Source organism: Oryctolagus cuniculus, chromosome 13, assembly GCF_051225735.1.
Source record: "Oryctolagus cuniculus isolate XC-2025 breed Fujian yellow rabbit chromosome 13, ASM5122573v1, whole genome shotgun sequence".
In the NCBI taxonomy this organism is placed as follows: Eukaryota; Metazoa; Chordata; class Mammalia; order Lagomorpha; family Leporidae; genus Oryctolagus; species Oryctolagus cuniculus.
In genome coordinates, this window is record NC_142879.1 from 101,817,057 (window position 1) to 101,839,170 (window position 22,114).

The 22,114-nt window shown below is 45.1% G+C and overlaps 1 protein-coding gene across 5 annotated transcripts in view; it reads right to left on the reverse strand.

The window, feature by feature from the left end:
• Positions 1-22,114, reverse strand: part of MPP7 (MAGUK p55 scaffold protein 7) — a 239,591-nt gene that overhangs the window by 77,713 nt on the left and 139,764 nt on the right. For all 5 annotated transcript variants that reach the window (XM_051821591.3, XM_008268037.5, XM_089311856.1 and 2 more), the window contains exons 4-5: positions 12,885-12,962; positions 10,263-10,343 (exon numbers count right to left, since the gene is read on the reverse strand). In XM_051821591.3, coding sequence (XP_051677551.1) covers positions 10,263-10,343; positions 12,885-12,962 — 159 coding nt within the window. The remainder of the gene's footprint in view (positions 1-10,262; positions 10,344-12,884; positions 12,963-22,114) is intronic.

Here is a 22,114-nt window from a genome sequence, read left to right on the forward strand (position 1 = left end):
AGATGGGAGCAGGGTCAGTGGAGGGAGAGACAAGGCTATAGATATACTGTCAATGAGCCAGCAGGAACAAGGGAATTCTACAGATATTTTATTCCCTAATTTTTTTCCCCATCAGAAAAAAAAAATAAAAATAAGGAACTGGTCAATACAATTGATGTTTTAGTTGTCTGTGTAATTAAGGTCCCATAAAAGCATTTTTCGAGAATGAAAATGGGGGCCAGCATGTTAAGCAGCTGCCTGTGATGCTGGCATCCCAATGTGGGCGGCTGGTTCAAGCCTCAGCTGCTCCACTTCCAATCCAGAGCCCTGCTAACACACCTGGGAAATCAGCAGAAGATGGCCTGAGTGCTTGGGTCCTTGCCACCCACGTGGCAGACCCGGAAGGAGATGAGGATCCTGGCTTCAGCCTGAACCATCCCTGGCCATTGCAGCCATTTGGGAAGTGAACCAGCAGATGGGAGATGTCTTTGTCTCAGCCCCTCTCTCCCTGCAACTCTTTCAAATTAAAAAAAAAAAAAAAATCTAAAAACCAAAATGAGAAACAAAGGCCAGGATGAAATTAACAGGGACTCACTCGAAAAATAAATAAATAAATAAAAAGATAAGTAAAAGGGTTCTGAAGCAATCACTGAGAGAGAAAAATAAGTGATGGGGGCCCACGGCTGCCCCGTAAGCTTAGAGACGGCTTCCAGGCTGCAACGGGGGGCCAGGAATCCCCACGGAACCCAGTGGTCTCCCTGAGGTGGGAAAAGCAAACTGGGAATGCAGGGAGTCGAGGAGCTGAGGTGCGCGGGGGAGACAGTGGAAGAAGAGCAGAACTCCAGAGGTCTGGGTGAGGCCCTGCTGGACTCCTGAGCCAAGTCCTGTGTGCGGCACACGTGTGAAAGAAAGCACCGTCAAGGGCTGGCGTGATGGTTCCCAGCCATGGGCTGTCTGATGCCCAGGCAACATCTGAAGACACCTCTGGTGGTCACAACTCAGGGATGCTACTCCCAGACCGTGCACAGAGGCCAAGGACGCACCTCCACCCATGGCTGCACTCAGGACAGTCCCTACCCCCCAAACAATGACCTGACCCCCATGTCTCATCAGCCCCCAAGCTGACAAATCCCTGTACCATAAGAACAGTCCCTGAGACTTGCACAGGGTGGGAATGGTTCCTGACTTCACCAGCAAGAGGGGGAAACATTATTAATTCCCATGGTGTGGTGGAGAGTAATACCATTGATACTGTTTCAATACAGGGAAAAAAAATCAGCCCAAGATTAAACGCACTATAGTCTCACCTAAAGCTTTTAAAAGCAAACAATCAAGCAAATATGAAATAAATAAATAAATGGCAAATTGGGGCTGGCATTGTGGTGTAATGGGCTTAAGCCACTGCCTGAAATACCAACATGTCATATAGGCGCTAGTTTGAGTCCTCGCAGCTCCACTTCTGATCCAACGCCCTGCTAATGTGCTTGGGAAAGCAGTGGATGATGGTTCAAGTGTTTGGGTCCCTGTACCTATAAGGGAGACCCAGATTAAACTCCTGGCTTCAATCTGGCCATTGGGGACATTTGGGAAGTGAACCAGAGGATGAAGAACTCTCTCTCTCTCTCTCGCACGCTCTCCCACTCTTGCTCTCTCTGTAACTCTGACTTTTGAATAAATAAATCTTTACCAAATAAATCAAGGCTTAAAATGTTTCCATATAACTGTATAACAGAAAAAAGTTCAACAATATTATCAATAGAAACACAAAAGTATCCAGCCTCAAACAAGGTACAACTCATTACCAGCAGTCAAGCAAAAATTACCAGGCCTGCAAACAGAACAGAGACTGTTACACATAATAAAAAAAGCAATGGAACCAAACCCTGAAATTACACAGATAGCAGACAAGGAAGTTAAAAGCTATTTTTACAACTATACTCTAAATCTCAAAAAGGCTGGAGAAAGACTGACCAGGGAATAAGAAATACATAAAAAACATTTAAGTCAAAGCTCTAAAATGAAAAATATGATGTAGGAAATGAAAAAAGTATACCACATGAGATTAATACAGATTAGACAAAGCAGAAGAAAAAGTAAACTCACAGAGCAATATAAACTCTCCAAAAAGAAACATAGAGAAAAAATGTATGGAAAAATTATGAACGGGGCATTAATGAATTGTGACAACATTAAATGGTATTAAAATTGGCATCTCTAAAGAAAGAGGGAATGCTAAAAAAATAACAAAAGGCTCCAAATTTGGTTAAAAAATATATATATGTGCCCATATGTGCCAAAAAATTCAAAGTTCCCAAGAATAAGAAAAATAAGACCAAATTACTTGAAATTAGTCAGAAAATTTTAAAATCATAAGAAAAAAAAGCATATTACTTAGAATGACATAATTTTCCATCAGAAACAATATGAGCCACAAGACAACAGAAAAACATCTTCAAAAAACTCCAAGAAAAATATGAGTACATGGCCAGAGTTGTGGGGAAGCAGGCCAAGCTGCCGCCTGACACCAGCATCCTGTATCAGAACACTGCTTCAGGTCCAACAAGCCTGGAAAGGCAGTGGACAATGGGCCTCTGTCACCCACACGGGAGACCTGGATGGGGTTCCAGACTCCTGGCTTCAACCTGGCCCAGCTCCGGCTGCTGCGGCCATTTGGGCAGTGAACCAGAAGATGGATAGATCTCCCCCCGCCCCGTGTGTGTGTGTGTGTGTGTGTGTGTGTGTGTGTGTTTCTCTCTCTTCCTGTCACTCTGCCTTTCAAATAAAACAAAGTATAAATCTTTTTAAAAAGTCTTAAAAAAAAAAAAAAAGAAAGAAAAGAAAAAAGAAAAACACAAGTACTGTCAACCTAGAATTCTATACCCAGCAGAAATATCTTTTAGAAATGAAGGAACATCGAGGACTTTCTAAAGACTTACAAGGGCGGGGAAAGACATGTCAGCATCAATACATGCATTGCAGGGAATGCTGTAGGAAGTCTTTAGACAAGAGGAAAACCACAGCAGATGGGAACATGGAATGAGCAACACGAGAGAGACCCATTATCTGGGTACCTACAGCTACTGTGTTGCCCAGAGTAAAGAAAAATAGAGACAGCTAATAAAAATATTTTAAAATAATGTAATTACTATAGTTGCAATATTATAAGTTATAGCCATAGATATTCTTTTCTCCTTAGCACTGGACTCACTTCCATGTTTGGATTCCAAAATAGCTTTATAGATATCAAGATCACCTGTGTTATTAGCTTTGCTTTACAAGTATTTCTGGTGAGCAGCCTTTATATTTTGGACAACTACAAGTCATTTTATGTTCCACTTTCCTATACTCACGGTAGGGATCTTATTCTTCAATATACAGACTTTGCTTTCATAGGGCAACAAGGGAGATGAAAATTGTGTTTCCATATGCCGTAACCACCACCCCATCCCAACTGATGGGTTTACCTGTTGCTCGAAAGGATCTGCAGGAAATTGAAACGTGGCCTTGTAAGTCATCAGGCTCACAAACTCTCACTGCCTGGGACCCCCTGGAGTTAACTCTATGGTCTACATATCTGTCAGGGCCACAGAATTCAGTGTCCAGCTCAGACGCGTGAGCGACACTCATTTAGCGTCGGAAGGACGCCTAACTTCCTCCTTTAGCCTTAGCTCATTCTGCTTGCTCTTGCAGGGAGCAACATCAGGGGAGTGAATGCTTACGAAAAATCAAAAAAGTACAACAAATTTTTTTTTTTAACCTTTTCAGCAAAACAAAACACTCCCTGACGTCCTAAATGATGCCATGTTCTGCGGAGGGTGTCACTTCGTTTTCTCAAAGCAAGCCCCAGAATGATGATGCAGAAGGTCGATCCGCCTCTCTCACTTCAGAATGACTGTCTCTGCTTCCCCCGGAAGCAGTCTCGAGACAAGTCAGTCAGCAGCCCTCAGCAGTGCCCCCCTGGTAGCACCACCGCTCTTGCTGACTTCACCATTGGAAGGTAAAGTCACACTCGCTTCTCTCTGCTGGGCTACTCACTACATCCCCCCTTTTCTCACCATCTGTCGTTTCTTCTACCCTTCAAGATTTGAAAGGCTGGGGCTGTGGCACAGTGGGAAAAGCCACCGCCTGCAACGCCAGCAACCCATCTGGGCACTGGTTCGAGTACCGGCTGCTCCACTGCTGATGGCCCAAGTAGTTGGGCTCCTACACCCATGTGGGAGACCCAGAAGAAGCTCCTGGCTTTGGCCTGGCCCAGTCCCGGCCATGGTTGCCTTGTGGGGAGTGCAGTGGATGGAAGCTCTCTCTCTCTCTACCTCTTCTCTCTCTGAACTCGGCCTTTGAAATAAATTAATTAATTTAAAAAAAAGACTTGAACAGTAAGGTCAGATTTTGTAGACATTGTTGACTTAATAAGAATAATTTTTTTAGTGTGGTAACAGATTGATCAACTCACACTGGACAAAATTTTTCAATCTTTGACAGTCCTCAGGAGAGACTATTGCTACAGAATGACAAACCGTTTCCCAGCTGTTGGAGAGCTGAAGGGCACAGATGGTTCAAGAAGAGTCTCAGCACTTATCTGAAGAGACTCCTAAGGAGAGCGTGAACAGGACCCCAGTGTGGTGCACTGTGAGTTAGAGAACATGAGGGAAAAGCCCAACTATTGCAGACACTACAGAATTATTTGAGGAGACAGAAGAGGCTAAAGTGGAACAAAAACCTGCAACATTTAATAATTACATTGAATTCAATGTACTGGAAGCCTGTTATGCTGCAGGCACATGGGTATGAGCGAGAGACAGAGACAAATAAGACTACTCCATGCAGTAATAAAAACAACACACGGGGTAGGTGTTGTGGTGCAGCATCTTATACAGGAGCCTGGTTCAAATCCCAGGTACTCCATGTTGTCCATCCAGCCCCCTGCTACTGGGCCTGGAAGGCAGTGGATGAGGGCCCAAGTACTTGAGTCCCTGCTGCCCAGGTGGGAGGCCCAGATGGAGTTCCTGACTCCTGGCTTCCTAAAGATCATTATGTAGAGTGAAATAAGCCAGACATAGAAAAGACAAATACCAGATACAAGATCTTCCTCTCTCTGTCACTCTATTTTTCAAATGAATAAACAAATCTTGAAAAAGAAATATAATCATAGGGGCAGGCTGTGTAAGTGTGGTGGGGGAAGCCGCTGCTTGTTACGTGGCCTATTAATGTGCCTGGGATTGAACCCAGCCTCCATTTCCTAACTAGTTCCTTCTAATGTACCTGGGAGTCAGCAGATAATGGTTCAAGTGCTTGGGTCACCGTCACCCATGTGGGACACCCGGATGGAGTTCCTGGCTTCTGGTTTCAGTCTGGCCAAGCCCCGGCTGTTGTGACCATTTAGGGGAGTGAACCAGCAGAGGAAAAATCTCTCTCCATCTCTTTCTGTCACTGTTTCAAATAAATAAATAATCTTTAAATATAATCATGTATTATCAAAAAACCTTATTTGAATTTAAGTCTTTATCAAGTCACTGTGTAAACGGTAAAATTAAAAAGGAGGTAACATCATGAATCATTTCTATAGATATATTCCTTTCAACTTCACTTACAGGGTTTTTTTTTTAAGCTTCTCCGTTATTTTTTTGTATGTGTGTGCACATGTGTGTGCGTGTGTATACATGTTTCTGTGTCCTTCTGTCTCTGGCTCTGAATACTTTTTCTCTATCTTATGATAGAGAAACTTTCTTGCCACTATTCTCTGGTTCAATATTTTCATACTTAAATCTCAAATCTTGCTGGAATTCATTCCAGCAGACAATTTTCTTATTTTTCCCCAAATGATTTAACCAGTTACCCTTCAAAGCCACCCATGCCCTGCTTCCTCCATTAGGGCCATATCACAGTCCACCTCAATTCTTTCTAGAAGCTTCCTTCCTTGCATTCAGAACCCCAGTCCTCCTGCCCCATGCCACCTCTACCTCAGACACTTGTCTGGGTGACAATGGGCGTGAGGGTGTCTCCTGCCTGCCTAAATCCCTTCCATGGCTGTTCCCTGCGCTTAGGAGGAAATCTAGTCTCTTGCATATGCGGTTACATGGCCATATAATTAATTTATCACTGAAACAGGGAAATGACTAGAAGGGAAAGAGAGGTCACCGACAGCCATGCCGGCACTACAGCATAGACCAGACCCCCCTGGGCGGGCCCTGCTCTGCAGGCGTGACTGCCCAGCTCCAGCTGTGACATGGAGACGACCTCCTAGCCTCAGGCTGAGTGCGTTTAATTTCTGTGTGGGCTTCTGCCACTCGGACACAGTCCTCTGCTGCCGCCTGTCCATTCGGGCCCCATCTGCAGCTCTCAGTTTGTGAGTCACCTCCTCCGTCAACCTCCTTCAGCGCCTAGGCTTGAATCTGGTGCTTTTCCTGTGTGTTCCACATCATTTCCATGTGTTCCTCCCTTTTTTTTCCTTTAAAGATTTATTTACTCTGAAAGAGTTACAGAAAGAGAGACAGACAGACAGACACCTTCCTGCTGGTTCGCTCCCCAGAAGGCCACAATGGCCAGGGCTGGGCCAGGCCCAAGTCAGGAGCCAGGAGGAGCTTCATCCGGGTCTCCCACACCAGTAGCAGGGGCTTAAATACTTGGCCATCTTCCACTGCTTTTCCAGGCACGTTAGCAGGGAGCTGGATCGGGACATGTACAGGCACCCGTATGGGATGCTGGGGTTGCAGGTGGCAGATTTACCCGCTACACCACAGCGCCGGAACTCACGAATTCCTTTTTTTACCCAATTATGTCTCCTACCCCTTTATTAACCAACAGACTGCTACTACAAGTTGTATCCAGATGACCCGGCACACAGTAGGCATGGAAGAAATACCTAAGAATGGAGGAAAATCTGTCTATAATGATACTAACAAATCACTGAAGTAAGTCAGAGAACTTCCCTGTATCTCCCTGTTGCCCTGCCTTTCAAATAAATAAATAAATCCTTAAAAAAAGAACCCACGATGTGGTAAACCTGTGGGACACGCATGATATCTTTACACAGTGACTGCTTCTTTGACAGTCCACGAGAATATTTCAAAAAGTTCACGGAACAATGGAATTAAAAGTTACATTTACTTTGGTATGAAAAATTTTTTGAAATTCAGTTTTTCCATAAAACCCATTTTCTGTAAACTTTTTGAACAGCTCTCATCTATCTGTGTGTTTTTTTTTTTTTAAAGTCCTATTATTCTGGAGGTACACCTCAGGTTTCTTGAACAGTGAATTAAATGTTGAAAATAGAGTAGCCATCTTTAAAATAAATAATTTCCCTTGTCCATTAGAAGGAACACTACTCATGGGGCCGGCACTGTGGCATAGCAGGTAGGGCTGCCGCTTGCTACATCAGCATCCCACATCAGTGCCAGTTCAAGTCCCGGTTGCTCCACTTCCAATTCAGCTCCCTGTTAATGTACCAGGGAAAGCAGTGTACCCTCATGGGAGACCGGGATGAAGCTTCTGGCTCCTGGCGCTGGCCTGGCCCAGCCCTGGCCGTTGTGGCTTTCTGGGCAGTGAAACTGAGGATGAATGATCTCTTTCTCTGTCTCTCCCTCTCTCTGTAACTCTGCCTTTCAAGTAAATAAAATAAATCTTAGAAAAATGAACATTATTCATATGAACACATCAGAATTGCAATTTGGTGATCACTTAAATGTATAGATGCCATCTTCTATCAAACCTCACTTCTGCTTTAAATGAGAAAAATAAAACAGCAAATATTTCACTTCCTTCCCAGGACAAAAACAGAATAGAACAGAACAGAAAAGAAAGAGGGGAGGGGAGGGGAGGGGAGGGGAGGGGAGGGGAGGGGAAGGGAGAGGGGAGAGGAGGGGAGAGGGGAGAGGAGAGGAGAGGGGAGAGGAGGGGAGAGGGGAGAGGGGAGAGGAGGGGAGAGGAGAGGAGAGGGGAGAGGGGAGGGGAGGGGAGAGGGGAGAGGAGAGGAGAGGGGAGAGGAGGGGAGAGGGGAGAGGGGAGAGGAGAGGAGAGGAGAGGAGAGGGGAGAGGGGAGGGGAGGGGAGAGGGGAGAGGAGAGGGGAGAGGAGAGGGGAGAGGAGGGGAGAGGAGGGGAGAGGAGGGGAGAGGAGGGGAGAGGAGGGGAGAGGAGGGGAGAGGAGGGGAGAGGAGGGGAGAGGGGAGGGGAGGGGAGGGGAGGGGAGGGCAGGGGAGGAAAGAAAAAGGAAAAGAAAAAGAAAAAAAGAAAAAGAAAAAAAGAAAAAGGACTGGCTGATTCTGTTCTGAAACAGTTTAGAATGTATTTGGGGCTGAGCTTTGATAGAAGTGAGATCTGAGGTGATGGCAGCTCACATAAATGACTTCAAGGAAAGCAAAGTTAACTGTTAGGTCAGAAAGAGAAGAAAGACACATCCTCCTGAGACTGGCTAGCTCCAAGTTACCACTGCCAACTGCAGCACTGGTGTGTGGAGTCTCATCCGCTGTCTACGCCTATTTCTCATATGCACAGACTTCATGCAGATTTCCCCCTCACCCATTCTTTGGTCACACTGCTGTATGATCACAAAAAATCATCAAAATTACCCATCTAAATTATCTCCCACATACTACAATTTAATTATTCAGTGTGGAGCAATTTTATGAAATCTACCGTCCCAATACCAGCTTAAGTCACACCTTCCCTCAGTAGACAAACGCCAGCTTTCATCCAGTATAATCTAGTTTAGCTACGCTGATTTCAAACACCAGTGAACAGAATACCAGAATTGCAAAATCGCTTTTCTTTCCCCGGAACATCCCTTTCACTTCAAATATTCCCAAGCCAAGATCACCAACCTGACCCTGCTCTGGCTGGCAGTAACTTCACACGGGACATCTGAGACGGAAGGAGAGATCTTTCAGCATTTCTCTGTCTGGAACTCTCAGCGTCTGCCCACATTCCTTCAACTTCAAGCAACTTTTCTACCCTAACCCGATCCTGCTCCTTTAGAACAAAAACGCAATCAATCTTCTGAATAACTGGAAGTACACTACCTTCATTTTACTAAGGTATCCAATCACTCTCTACAAGACTACAGTCCTGTACCATTTCCACTGACATACAGAGAGTAGGTACTATCGTTCATGTGTGTTTTTCCTTCATCTTTCATTTCACACTATCTCGTTTTTTTGGAACATAAATTTCAGACCAAATACAGCATGGTTCCGAAGGACATCTCTCAAAGAAGATTACAACCTGTTTTAAAATCTGGTCATAAAGTTTCATTCAACACTTCATGTATGCTTACCAATAATCCTTGGAAGTTCAGTGATCATTTTAACTGTATCACTATACATTTCAGATGCAATTTTGACCCGTAAAAATAATGCATATTTTATATGCAAGTTCAAAATGTTTATTTTACAGGATCTCACGCACTAATGACATTAGAATAATACCAAGAACATTTTGAAATGCCTTCAGTAGGCTCATCGCATTTGGAAGAAAAATAAGTGATACATTTTGGAGGAAATGGATGGGAGAATTGAAGCCTTGTCTAGCAATACTTACTGGCATTTTATAATTTTTACTTTTAATTTGAAAGGCAGAGAGACAGAGATGGACAGGCAGAAAGAGAGCTTCCATCTGCTGGTTCACTCCCTAAGTGGGTCTCCTAAGTGGGTGTCAGGGAACCAAGCACTGGAGACATCACCCGCCGCCTCCCAGGGTGCACATTAGCAGGGAGCTGGAACTGCAAGTGGAGGCAGGACACATGGCCAGGCGCTCAGGTTTGGGACCGAGGAGCCCCATGTAGCACCCCAACTGTTGCACCAGCCCCCTGACCACACTGGGACCTGGAATCAGAACACCACTCTGCTCTGCAGTGTTCCGAGTCTACCGAAGAGCGAAATATGGGGAGGAGGAAGAAGAGGAACGCTGAAACAGTTCCATAGAACAGTAGACTTTATTTGCCAAATATATGAGAATGCACAGTGGCCAAGTAAAATGAACCTTAGCAAAATTGCTAGTAGGTTCTGTATTCTGCGCTCTTACCTTCATTTAAAGGAAAATGACCCTGAAGCTACATACCATTTGCCAACTTAAATCCCGAGCTTCCCAACGAACATATCTTCTAAGTTTCTCACAACATTGTAGTCAAAAGATTCACTCTTTTTCCTTAATGGGATCTGGGCTATTAAAATACTATGCACTATTTGAAAACACATTTACTTGAAAACTGATACCCACAACAAAATTCCTCTGCAGGCTCAGAGAGCGGTCCCTGTGGAAGGTGTCCGTCACGGGCGTAACGCAGCCTCACCTTGACGTTGGGTTTGGACAGCAGTTTCAACAGCTCTCGGATCTCGCTGCTGCCTGGCCTGCTCTGAAGCTCCTCGGCCAGCTGCAAGGGAGATGACACGGGCATCAGTAGCCTGCAGTGAGCACCGTGCGGTCCCGGCAGCCAACCGCGGGGCTCCCATCGTGCTCAGGGCTGCCGCTTCCCACTGCTTGGGAAGAGACCAGCGGGAAAGACATCAGACCCATCCATCAGAGCTCTTCTTCCCAGGCCAGAGCCAAGCCCAGGCTCTCTGCTGAGGGCAGCTCAAGGCATCCTATCAGCTGGATCGGCTTCTGATTTATTGCAACGAGGGCAAATGCAGCACTTCGTCTACATGAATGGTCTCTTGCACGCAGACAAAGGACTACTTGTAAAAAGGTAAAAAGGCCTGGATCAGGCTTTGACATTGCACACACACGCACCAAAAAAAAAAAAAAATCTTCTGAACGAGGTGGTGAAACCCACAGGGTTTTCCAAAAGCCCACGGGAGCTATGGTGTTTAGAGCTGGGGTAGAAAGAACTAGAATGGCCCCAGTAGAGCAAACGGTCTGAAACTTTTATTATGTTTATCTACACCGACTAAGAAGTCTGTTCAGTGTTAATGAATTAATCATAAAGTGACCTGTAAGAGGCTGACAACTACCCAGGTACCAAAAAATGCTGACTGCACTTGACTGTAGTGGCAAGAATTTCCATTTTGCTGGCTCTATCTAAAGAGAAGGTTGTTGGAATGTAGAACCTGCCTCGTGGTTTCCATTAAGAGGTCTTTCTACCAAGATTTCTACCCGGTTTTAGAACTATAGGAAGGGCCGTATCATTCCTGTAAGTAGCAATGCAAGATTTAAACGGGAAAAACCTTTCAAATTATTTACTATGGAGTATATCGTTCAAATATATATATATATATATATATATATATATATTCCCATTTAAAAAAAAAAAAACCTTCTTAAAACACTGCATGAAATTTTCTTTTGACTCTGCTGTTTTTACCAAGCTAAAAATAGTTGTTCTTATCTCTGAAAAAAAAAAGGACTTCACTTCTAAAAGAAGGACCTAATATAAATTACACATAAAAATTTAAGATGGGAGAAAAGTGCCAGATTCATTCACTACACTTCAAAGATTGCTTGTGCCATTTCAAGGCACAATGGTAAACTTACAAAAAGACAAAGGTTCTTTCCACTCTTTTGCCACATAAAACCTAATAATACACTGTCACACATAAATAGATTCCTTGGGCAAGTCCCGTGAGTTCTACGGTTGACACTTACCCAGGAGAGTCGCACTTTTAAGAGCAGTATTGCTGTAATGCGATTGGGCGTCAATCTCACTGGCTTTTACACACCTCTAAAGGCCTTAGCAGTCCACGTTTTAAAGCTGGGTTTTCTTGTGTGGCAACTGCCCCTTATTGCTGCAACCACGCATCTACATTTATATTCACCTGCATTTCCCAAGTTTTGGCTCTAAAATGCAAAGTGAGCTTGCATACTAACCCGCTAAGTCCCATCTTTCCATATGTAGCACAACTACACTGACTTAAATCAAGCAATAAATCAATCACAGCACTGTAAGAATACATAGTATGCCGCTGAAACACTCACAGGATTGAAAACTTGGGACTCAATGGATTAAACACGCTTAGAACCTCTGCAACAAAACAGGAGGGGAAATGTTTGCAGGCTAAACAAACAGTGCACCACATGGGTTGTCTATCATGTTACCGTTTTATTTTCTACAGAACAGAGAAAATATATCAAAGAAAATCCACTTTCTGAAGGTGGTCCTTTTGAACATCCTGCGACCGCCCTCGTATTTTACTAAACTGATTAAATGTTTTATCCTAATAAAACTCAACATAAAAAAGCTACGAGTGTGTTGCAGGGTATCGCTAAAACCTGCCTTCCCACTCAACATTCATCTCGCCGGGCTTAGCAGCCTTTTAGTTTACCCAGGTGTGCTCTCAATTCATCCGCGTCCCAGAGTTAACAGCAAGAATCAGCAAGTGAGTGCCCCTCCTCTGGGCTCAAAATAAAATTATAGCTACAGGAAATTAACTACTCCATCAATGCCAACTGCTTCTAAAATTTATTTTTTGGTTATGAAGGTAATTTGGAAAGGTCTAATATCCATAAATCATTACTGTGTTTTATAATCCATTTAAAAAATAATCCTGTCTTTTTTTTTTTTTTTTTTTTTTATGTGTTTGGTATGTCTCGTTCCTATACCAGCATCTGTCTGTTTTCAGTCCTGGCAGCAACACAGCGATCTCATTTGTGTATTTCTCCAAAGCATTCCGCCTGTCTATGGTATTCTCAGTATACTGGGAGCTGACAGCTCCTGCGCAGCCACAGGGTGTGGAGCCTACACTTGCTGTAACGCAGTTACAACGGTGGGACAAGAGCACTGCCCACAAGCAGAATCTTCAGAACAGGAAAGTCAATGAAAATCAACATAATATCAGCATGTGCTGAGTGATGACAGGACTTCTGGAAACTCTCGCAGCTTCTCCTGGTTTGCAGTCCTAGGACTGCCTGCATCTGTCGGCACTGCGACGGGTTCTGCCTGGGCCAGGTCTGGGGCAGACGCGTCTCGGACACTTACGTCACCGGCCAAGGCTGCCGCGCCGTGGAGAATGGGCACGGGACTCTGCTTCTCGTAGTAGTGGAGTTTCTCGTGAATCTGGAAGAAAATCAAATGAGTGTCAGTTTGCCTGCTGGCAAACCATCTCAGGTATTGAAATATTTTAAAGATTGCACATGCAGCCCAATCCCTAGAACATTCTCAATGAAAGCAATGCAATTCTGTAAACCTATAGATGACACAGGTGTGTGTGTGTGTGTGTGTGTGTGCGCACGCACATATGTGCCCGTGGAATTCATCTGTCACTCTGGTCCAGTGTATCCAACATGGGGTCATCAAATGGAATTCACATAAAAACAAAGCCTTTGATGTTCCCCTGGATAAACACTTCTGTTTTCTTTTCTTTTCTTTCTTTTTTTCTTTTTGACAGGCTGAGTGGACAGGGAGAGAGAGAGACAGAGAGAAAGGTCTTCCTTTTCCGCTGATCCGAAGCCAGGAGCTGATCCGAAGCCAGGAGCCAGGTGCTTCTCCTGGTCTCCCATGCGGGTGCAGGGCCCAAGCACTTGGGCCATCCTCCACTGCACTCCCGGGCCACAGCAGAGAGCTGGCCTGGAAGAGGGGCAACTGGGAAAGAATCCGGTGCCCTGACCGGGACTAGAACCCGGGGTGCCGGCGCCGCAGGCAGAGGATTAGCCTATTGAGCTACGGCGGCGCCGGCAGACGTCCATTTTCTAACACGTAGAATTTCTAAGATCCACTGCCTCAGTGCCTCAAGCATCAGCTGTAGCTTACATTCCTGCTAGGGACATAAATTACGAGTACGGTGCAGCATAAACTGGCAGCCACATTCTGACAGGTTGGCATGGACGAGGGCGACACTGGCGCTGTGCACACGTGGGCGCCAAGTCCACAGCACCCGATCAAGCTCACTGCTCCCCTCATTTCTTCAGCGTTTGCTTCCAATTGCCCATTTTCCCCCAAATTCAAATTTAGAAAAGAGCCGAAGGAGTCTTACAGCTATTTAGCTTAAATAATATCATTTATAAAACAATGACATTAATAAATTTTTAAAAAAGCATTCTGGTCGTTCACTCGTCATCACCATGAAAAAAGAAACAGAAAAACAAGAATCTGTTTTAATGCAGTTAGGCAGCAGTACAGCATTAAGAAATGGGAGATGCTGTGGCAAATGTGGATCTGTCAGTCTCCCAGATTCACCCATCGCAGCTCTTGCGTGGGTGTCCTTACCATTTTACACTCACTCTAGCGTCTTCAGAGCTGAAGAAAACTACTCCCCAGTAGACGTGCAAACCAGTTGCACCTCACAATTGCCTGTTTTTAACAGGTACCAAGTATATACTCCTAATTACACTCAGAGCCAACCAAACTCCCTTGTAAAAGTCTGCAAGATAGATTTTATTCTGATTAGCCAGATGTGATTGCTGAGAGAGGATTCCATTACCTTCTTGGCAACCAGGGAACTTAACGTCTGGCACCAGGGAGAGGATTTTGACACTTATGACATTACCATAATAATTTGGCCAAGGTTTTCTACTTCGTATCTTGGAATCTGCAAACCCTTATCGCATCAAGGTAAACAACTTCAAAAAAAAAAAAAAATACAAGCAATAAAAAAGTCCAGATTTGATTTGAGACACCAAGGAAGCAGAACCTAAAAACCAACCATCCTAAGAGCTAAATTCTTTTTGTTTGTTTAAATAACCATCAAGAGTCAGGTCATCTCAAGAGGCACCATCCCAGAACACTGAGCCTACCCTCTCCTAACCTCATCTGACTTGATTACAATAACTTGGCCCAAGTGTGTGCTTCCTTGCCATAATAAATACAGAGGCCCATACTTAGCAAAGCACGCCATGTGTCTCTATGACTTATATACTGGTTGTCAGTAAAACCAGTCCTACAGTCTTTAAGGAGTCTAAAATGTGTTCCTTCCTGGCTTCACTCACCGTCTCATGGACAGATACGACCTGTGTCAGGGGCATGGAGGGTGTGAACCCAGACACAGGACAGACGGGAGCCACTGTCTTCCACCCCCAGAGGAACCTGATGGTGTCTTTCCACACATCCAAGTAGCTCTTCCTTCTGACACCTCCCAGTGGTCCTAGACTTGCCTGTATCAACACAGGATGGACTTGACTCCAAGGCTGGCCGACAGAATGTTCTATAAAGTCCACCCACTGTGTTCTACAGCTGCCATCCAGTAAGGGAGCTGCTAGCCACGTGTGAGCATCGCGCACAGACACTTGTGGATAGCACACTTGAGGAACTGAGTTTATTTCACTTAACCTAAGGTAAGTTAAACTTGATGTCCACATGTGGCTAGTAGCTTCCCCATGATAAAATAGGACATCGTTTTATATTAAATTCTGTAAGTTACCCATTCCAGAAAAATCCACCGCGAGGCAGTTTGGCACATTTCCCTGAGTGGGAACATTTGTGAAGGCAGTAGACAGAGAACCAAAGATGTGGCTGAAATATCAATAAGCAAACTAGCAACGACGATTAAACATAAGGTACAGCCAAACCTTGAAAATCTCATTTGCTTTAACTAAACATTTCCCGTTGCAGGTTCAACCACGACATAACAGCCTACTTCATTTTTCTCCCATGAGTAACCCAAGGAGGAAGGAGAGAGAGGGCTGGAAGAAAAACAGAGCCAAGGCTGCAGATGTTTGCCGAGAAGAGACCCTGGCTAAATTAATTTCATACGACGGAGAGACATACGGTCACTCCCGAGTAAGCGCCTGCTAATGATGACATGCTGACATATTTAAAGTACACCATGAAGCAAAGGGCAGTTCCAACTCCAGGTATATTACGTGCTACTAAATATTCATATGGGCTTGTTTTCTAAAATTATTTGTGTAATCAGAAAAAGTTAAAATTGAAGTCATGTTTCCATACGACTGATTCTCAAAAGAGAGCTACCGTTACCGCCTGAAAGTAGAAGTTTGATTTTACGGAGGGACTCTGGTGCCAATAATCGAAAGTGAGTGACACATACAAAGAAAGTAGAACTCTGTTAAAATGGAGCTTCAATCACCGGAGGACGAACCTTTAAGCTTAACAAGTCCCAAGGCACTAATTTGTTTCAAAGCTCTTGATGGTGTGCAGAGGTATGGGACTGCAAGACTCCACCACGGCTGTCTGAATGATGACATAAAACAAAGCCAGAATACATCTCCTGGCTTCTAAGTACAAAAAAAGCACTGGAGGTACAGTGCTCAGTCATGTGAATTTCTAGTATGTTAATATCAGAACCCAGTCTAGAACTAGACGTACACACACCAACCACCTACCTTCTTCACTTAAAACCTGACGGTGAGATGCTGAGTAATAAACAAGAAAATACTCAGGGGGCTGGCAGTGGCTTAAGCTGCCACCTGTGATGCCAGAATCCCATATGAGTGCTGGTTCAAGTCCCAGCTGCTCCACTTCTGATCCAGCTCCCTGCTAATGCACCTGGGAAAGCAGTGGAAGATGGCTCAAAGCTTGGGTCCCTGCACCCACACAGGAGACCCAGATGAAGCTCCTGGCTCCTGGCTTCAGCCTGGCCCAGCCCTGTCTTTAACTCTGCCTTTCAAATAAACAAATAAACCTTTGAAAAGAAGAACTACTTGGGGGGCACAATTATAGCCAGAAAGAGCTGGAAATTGTACATTATGTTGTTTAGGAATTAAAAAGTAATAGTTGGCTCCTCTTTTAAAAATATAGTGCTCTTTTTTCCAAAAGGGGGAAAAAAAACCCAAATAGAGGTCAGGAGAGAAAAGCAGCAATAAAGAGGAGGCAGAGGCGACAGTGCTAACCGTAGCCTGCATTCCAATTTCACACCACCAGTGTCATCTGGCTAACCTCCTTGTTCAATACCTCCAGGAAAGCAACAGGAGAGCACACACCTTCCTTTTCTTCCTGCCTTGAACGGGAAGCAGTGTGGCTGCCAAAGACCTGGGTCATCCCGGGAGGTCAGAACCCACGCAGTCTCCACGCATCAAGGGTTTTGTAACAGAATGAGCGTTCAGCGTCACGCACTGTCTTTGCAGCTCCTACCCTGCCGCTGGGACCTGCTGCGGCACTCCACTGGCTAGTGGGGTATGCAGAAGCTCTGCATCAGTATCCCCAACAGAGGCTGACGCTGGTTTTCTGGCCCCGTCCTCACGGGGTTTGGGTACCAATGCCATGTTCATTTTGCTACTTTGGAAACTCTGCACGCCCGCTGTCTTTTTACAAGACCCTCTTGAGAACGGGTCGACATCACCAGAACGCGGTCTTTTCTGAAGACCTGAGCGCGCTCCCTGGCAAAAACAACCGCGTCTGACATATTTGGGGGAACAGCTTTATCTCCAACTTAATTTCCTCTGGCTTGTTTTATGGGAATTTCTCCACTGAGAGTTGACGGTCTCTTTAGGCTCAGCTGCACAAAGCGGTATTTTCCTAGAAAATTATTTTTATCTGGTTGTTTAAAAAAATTTTTTTTCGGGGCTGATGCTGTGGTATAATGAGTAAAGCTACCGCCTGCAGTGCCAGCATCCCATATGGGTGCTGGTTCAAGTCCCAGCTGCTCCACTTCCAATCCAGCTCTCTGCTATGGCCAGGGAAAGCAATAGAAGATGGCCCAAGTTCTTGGGCCCCTCACCAACATGGGAGACCTGGAAAAAGCTCCTGACTCCTGGGTTTGGATTGGCGCAACTCTAGCCATTGTGGCCAACCGTGGAGTGCAACAGTGGATGGAAGACCTCTTTCTCTCTGTCTCTCCTTCCCTCTCTGTGTAACTCTGATTTTCAAATAAATAAATAAATCTTTAAATTTTTTTTTCTAAATCTATTTAAGCAGCTTAGTCCTCAAATTTTTTGAAAATTTTTAACTAATTTTTTCTCCACGACCATTTTTTATTTGGTGTGTGTACGTGCTTTCTTGGTTTTCCTTCTTCATCAGTTAAATCTGGTTTCTTCTGAATCACCTTGGAGACTTACCAGTCTTACCACTGTTTTCTAATGTTTCACTTTTCTATTTTTACCTTGAGTCATTCTTCTGCTTTTTAAAAATTTATTCTTTTCTATTTATTTATTTGAAAGGCAGAGTGACTGAGAGAGAAGGAGAGCCAGAGAGATATCTTCCATCCACTAGTTCCCTTCCCAGATGCCTACTAATAAAACTGCGCCAGGCCCATGACAAGGGCCTCCGACACGGCAGAGCCACCAGCTAGAAAGAACCTGAGTCTCCAAGACGCCATGTGAAGGGGAGTGGGGGCACCAACCTGGCATGTCCCCTAAATCAAGAGGAGGAACGTTCAGACCTGGGGCTCAACAAAGCCTGAGAAATCATTTGGTCTGGCCCTGCCAAGGCAACCGTAGGTGGGACTTGAAATTCAGTAAATCTACAGCAGGTTAATTTTTAAGCAATAATTGTGTGTGCCCTGAGAACATTACTAATATCCAAATGACCATGGCCTTGGGCAGGAAAGCCCCCCAGAGCGGCAAGTGATTACCAAGAGGGATAGTACTTAACCCATTATATTTTAGGGACGATTTGTCAATTTTTATTCTACCTGATATAATACACTGGCAAACACAGTTGGTATTTTAATATAGACAAAGAAACATAGCTTTTTCTTTACAGTTATACATTTTATATCTTAACAAAGTATTTCTTATCTTAATGTAAGAAACAGATTGTCCAGTGATCCTGAAAAAGTATTAACATTTTGCTCAATTCTTCTTTAAAAAAAAAAAAAAGATTTATTTATTTGAAGGCAGAGTTAAAGAGAGAGAGGGAGAGAGATAAAGTGAGACAGAAAGGAGAGAGAGAGATTCGGTCTTCTGGTTCACTCCCTAAATGGCCACAATGGCCAGGTCTGGGCCAGGCTGAAGCTAGGAGTCCAAAACTCCATCCGTGTCTCCCACATGGGTGCAGGGGCCCAAGTACTGGGGCCATCCTCTGCTGCTTTCCTAGGCACATTAGCAGGGGGTGGGACTGGAAGTGGAGGAGCCGGGACTTGAACTGACACTCATAGGAGACGCCAGCATCACAGCCAACAGCCTAATCTGCTGCACCACAACGCGGGCCTCTTTGCTCATCTTAACTCACACCCATGAGGAATTTTATCTTTTTCAAGAGGATATAGCCGCCGCCTGCTGTGCCAGCATCCCATATGCGCACAGGTTCAAGTCCCGGCTGCTCCACTTCCTATCCAGCTCTCTGCTGTGGCCTGGGAAAGCAGCAGAAGGTAGCCCAAGTCCATGGGCCCCTGCACCCACGTGGCAGACCTGAAAGAAGCTCCTGGCTCCTGCTTTGGATCGGCACAGCTCCCATCACTGTGGCCATTTGGGGAGTGAACCAGAGGATGGAAGCCTTTCTCTTTCTCTCTCTCTCTGCCTCTGACTTTCAAATAAATAAATAAAGCTTAAAAAAAAAAAAAAAGATGGCACTATTGAATCTGCTCATCACTGACTGATGCTATTTACCAAACTCTCCCATAGCACTGTCTGTATCGGTACCTGCTGTGACCACTGATTTGTCTCTACCTGAGCCAAAGCCATTAGTATAGTTTAACCTACATTCTTGATAGCTCGTAAAGCAAAGCTTCTCAATTAGTTTTAGAATCACCTTACCAGCAACCCAAATTGGAAAACCAAGTTGTTGTATCTCAACCCATCTTTCTCAAGTCTGGGAATTGTTCTTGTTTATCTTCCACATCACTGTTTTTTTTTGTTTTCTTTTTTTTGTTTGTTTGTTTGTTTTTTTTTTTTTTTTGACAGGCAGAGTGGACAGTGAGAGAGAGACAGAGAGAAAGGTCTTCCTTTGCCACTGGTTCACCCTCCAACGGCCGCCGCGGCCGGTGCACCGCGCTAATCCGATGGCAGGAGCCAGGTGCTTCTCCTGGTCTCCCATGGGGTTCAGGGCCCAAGCACCTGGGCCATCCTCCACTGCACTCCCTGGCCACAGCAGAGAGCTGGCCTGGAAGAGGGGCAACCGGGACAGAATCTGGTGCCCCGATCGGGACTAGAACCCGGTGTGCCGGCGCCACAAGGCAGAGGATTAGCCTAGTGAGCCGCGACGCCGGCTCGCTGTTGTCTCCTAAACTGTGTCTACACTCGTAGGAACCTATCCACAGACTTTTGGTTTCTTTTTAATGAATATCATTTTTACTCCTGTGGCTCAAAGATGAGAGAGCTCTTGGGGCTGGCGCTGTGGCACAGTAGGATAAGCCTCCGCCTGCAGCGCGGGCAATCTCATACGGGCACTGGTTCGCGTTCCGGCTGCTTTACTTCCGATCCAGATCTGTGCTAAGGCCTGGGAAAGCAGTGGTAGATGGTCCAAGTGGGAGACTCAGAAGAAGCTCCTGGCTCCAGGTTTTGGATCAGCCCAGCTCCAGCCGTTGAGGCCATTTAGGGAGTGAACAAGTAGATGGAAGATCTCTCTGTGTGTGTGTCCCTCTCTCAAATAAATAAATAAAATCTTTTTTTTTTTTTTTTTTAAAAAGAATGTCTGCAGTTTCTTCCCAGCATTTCTAGATGCTTCGGGCAGGAAGGCTGAGTTGATTATTATTTTCTTTATTGTTTACTTTATTTGAAAGGCAGAGTGACAAAGAAGGGGAGGGGAAAGGAAAGACAGAGAGAGAGATCTTCCAACTGCTGGAAGATTCCACTCCCCAACAGGCTGCAATGGCTGAGGCTGGGCCAGGCTTAAGCCGGGAGTCAGAAACTCCTTCCGGTCTCTTGTGTGCACACCAAGGGCCCAAGCATTTGAGCCATCTTCTGCTGCTTTCCCAGGTGCATTAGCAGGGAGCTGGATCAGAAACGGAGCATCTGGGTCTCAAACCAGCACTCCTATGGGATGCCGGCATTGCAGGCGGCAGCTTTACCTGCTGTGCCATAAAGCTAGCCCCAAACTGATTAATTAATGTAAGTAAATTCTGACTTCTAACGAGGCCAGCAGCCAGTTCTCTCCAGCAATATTATTGTGAAAGGGGGGAAACATCTCTTTTTATTTTCAGGGGGAAAATTGCAGGTGCATTTGTAGGGGTGCCCTTAGGAGCAAGACCTTTCACATCTGCGATTCATTTGGTAGATGTTTTATTGAATTTCAGTGCATTTGTTGTTGTTGTTGTTGTTGAAAATAATAGTTTGCCTAATTGGGAGTTAATTTCTCAAGTCAAAACAGAGATGCTTACAAGGTTTTTGTGCTTAGATACCCTGTGTTATGCCGAACTGGTGAGCGCAACTGTGCTCATAAGGACAGCTAAAAAGCACACAGCTGGGCAAATCCCTACAGAGAGGAGTAATTCTCCCGAGGGGCATGGCTATAAAGTCTTGCAAAACAGAAGCACTAAAAATAACTCAGACGTCCGTCAGACTACTGAAAAGCAGCAAGCCACCCGCCTTTCCCATTTCGGCTGAAAAACGTCGTGATTCCATTTGACATCACTTCTCGGAACATTCTCCACAGATCGGGTTCCCTGAGTTCTCAGAACAGAATCCCGGAGAACGGCGGGGCCGGGGCGTTCAACATTTCTTACAACAACAAAAGTGAACTGGAGTTACACAGAAGGACGTCATCCGTCCCACTGTGAAGCAACCCAGTATCTGTGCATGCGAGGGAGCAGCAGAAAGATCACAGGGAGCGTTTTATTACAAAAAGCTATGTGTGTACTGCAGGCAGAAGATGCCACCTGCCTTGACCTGGCCAGCTCTCCTCCCAGGCCAGCTAGGTAATGGAGGTCAACAGGGTGCCTTCCCCAAGGAGGTTCACACCTCTCTTAGGATGTACCCCATGGGAAGAGATAGATAGGTCTGGGCCTCATAACTGCCAAGGCCTTAAAGCCCACCAGATGATTATCAGGCCCCTTCTGTTTCTATTTGCCTCTCAGTTGGAGAACTTAGTCATGGCTTAGACAGCACCTTTCTTAGGTCCTCTAATAATGACTCTGTCCTTTGTTCTAGACCCTGTCTAGCCCACTTGGGCCTCTTTACTTTATAATCATAGCCTCTACTCTTAGATCAGTGGCTCTACTCCTGACCTGTGTGTATTGATGGTCCTCTCCCCCACTCAATGTTGTATGATTGTTCAGAATTTCTCTACAGACAAACCCCTCTACCCACAAAAGATGAGTGGCCTTTCTCCCAGTTTTGGTTGGGATTAGCTTCAAACCATGTCCATCAAACAGTCTGCACAAGGGTCCAGAGAGCCACCCCCCATTTCCACTCTTCCATGAAATCCTCTCATTATTTGGT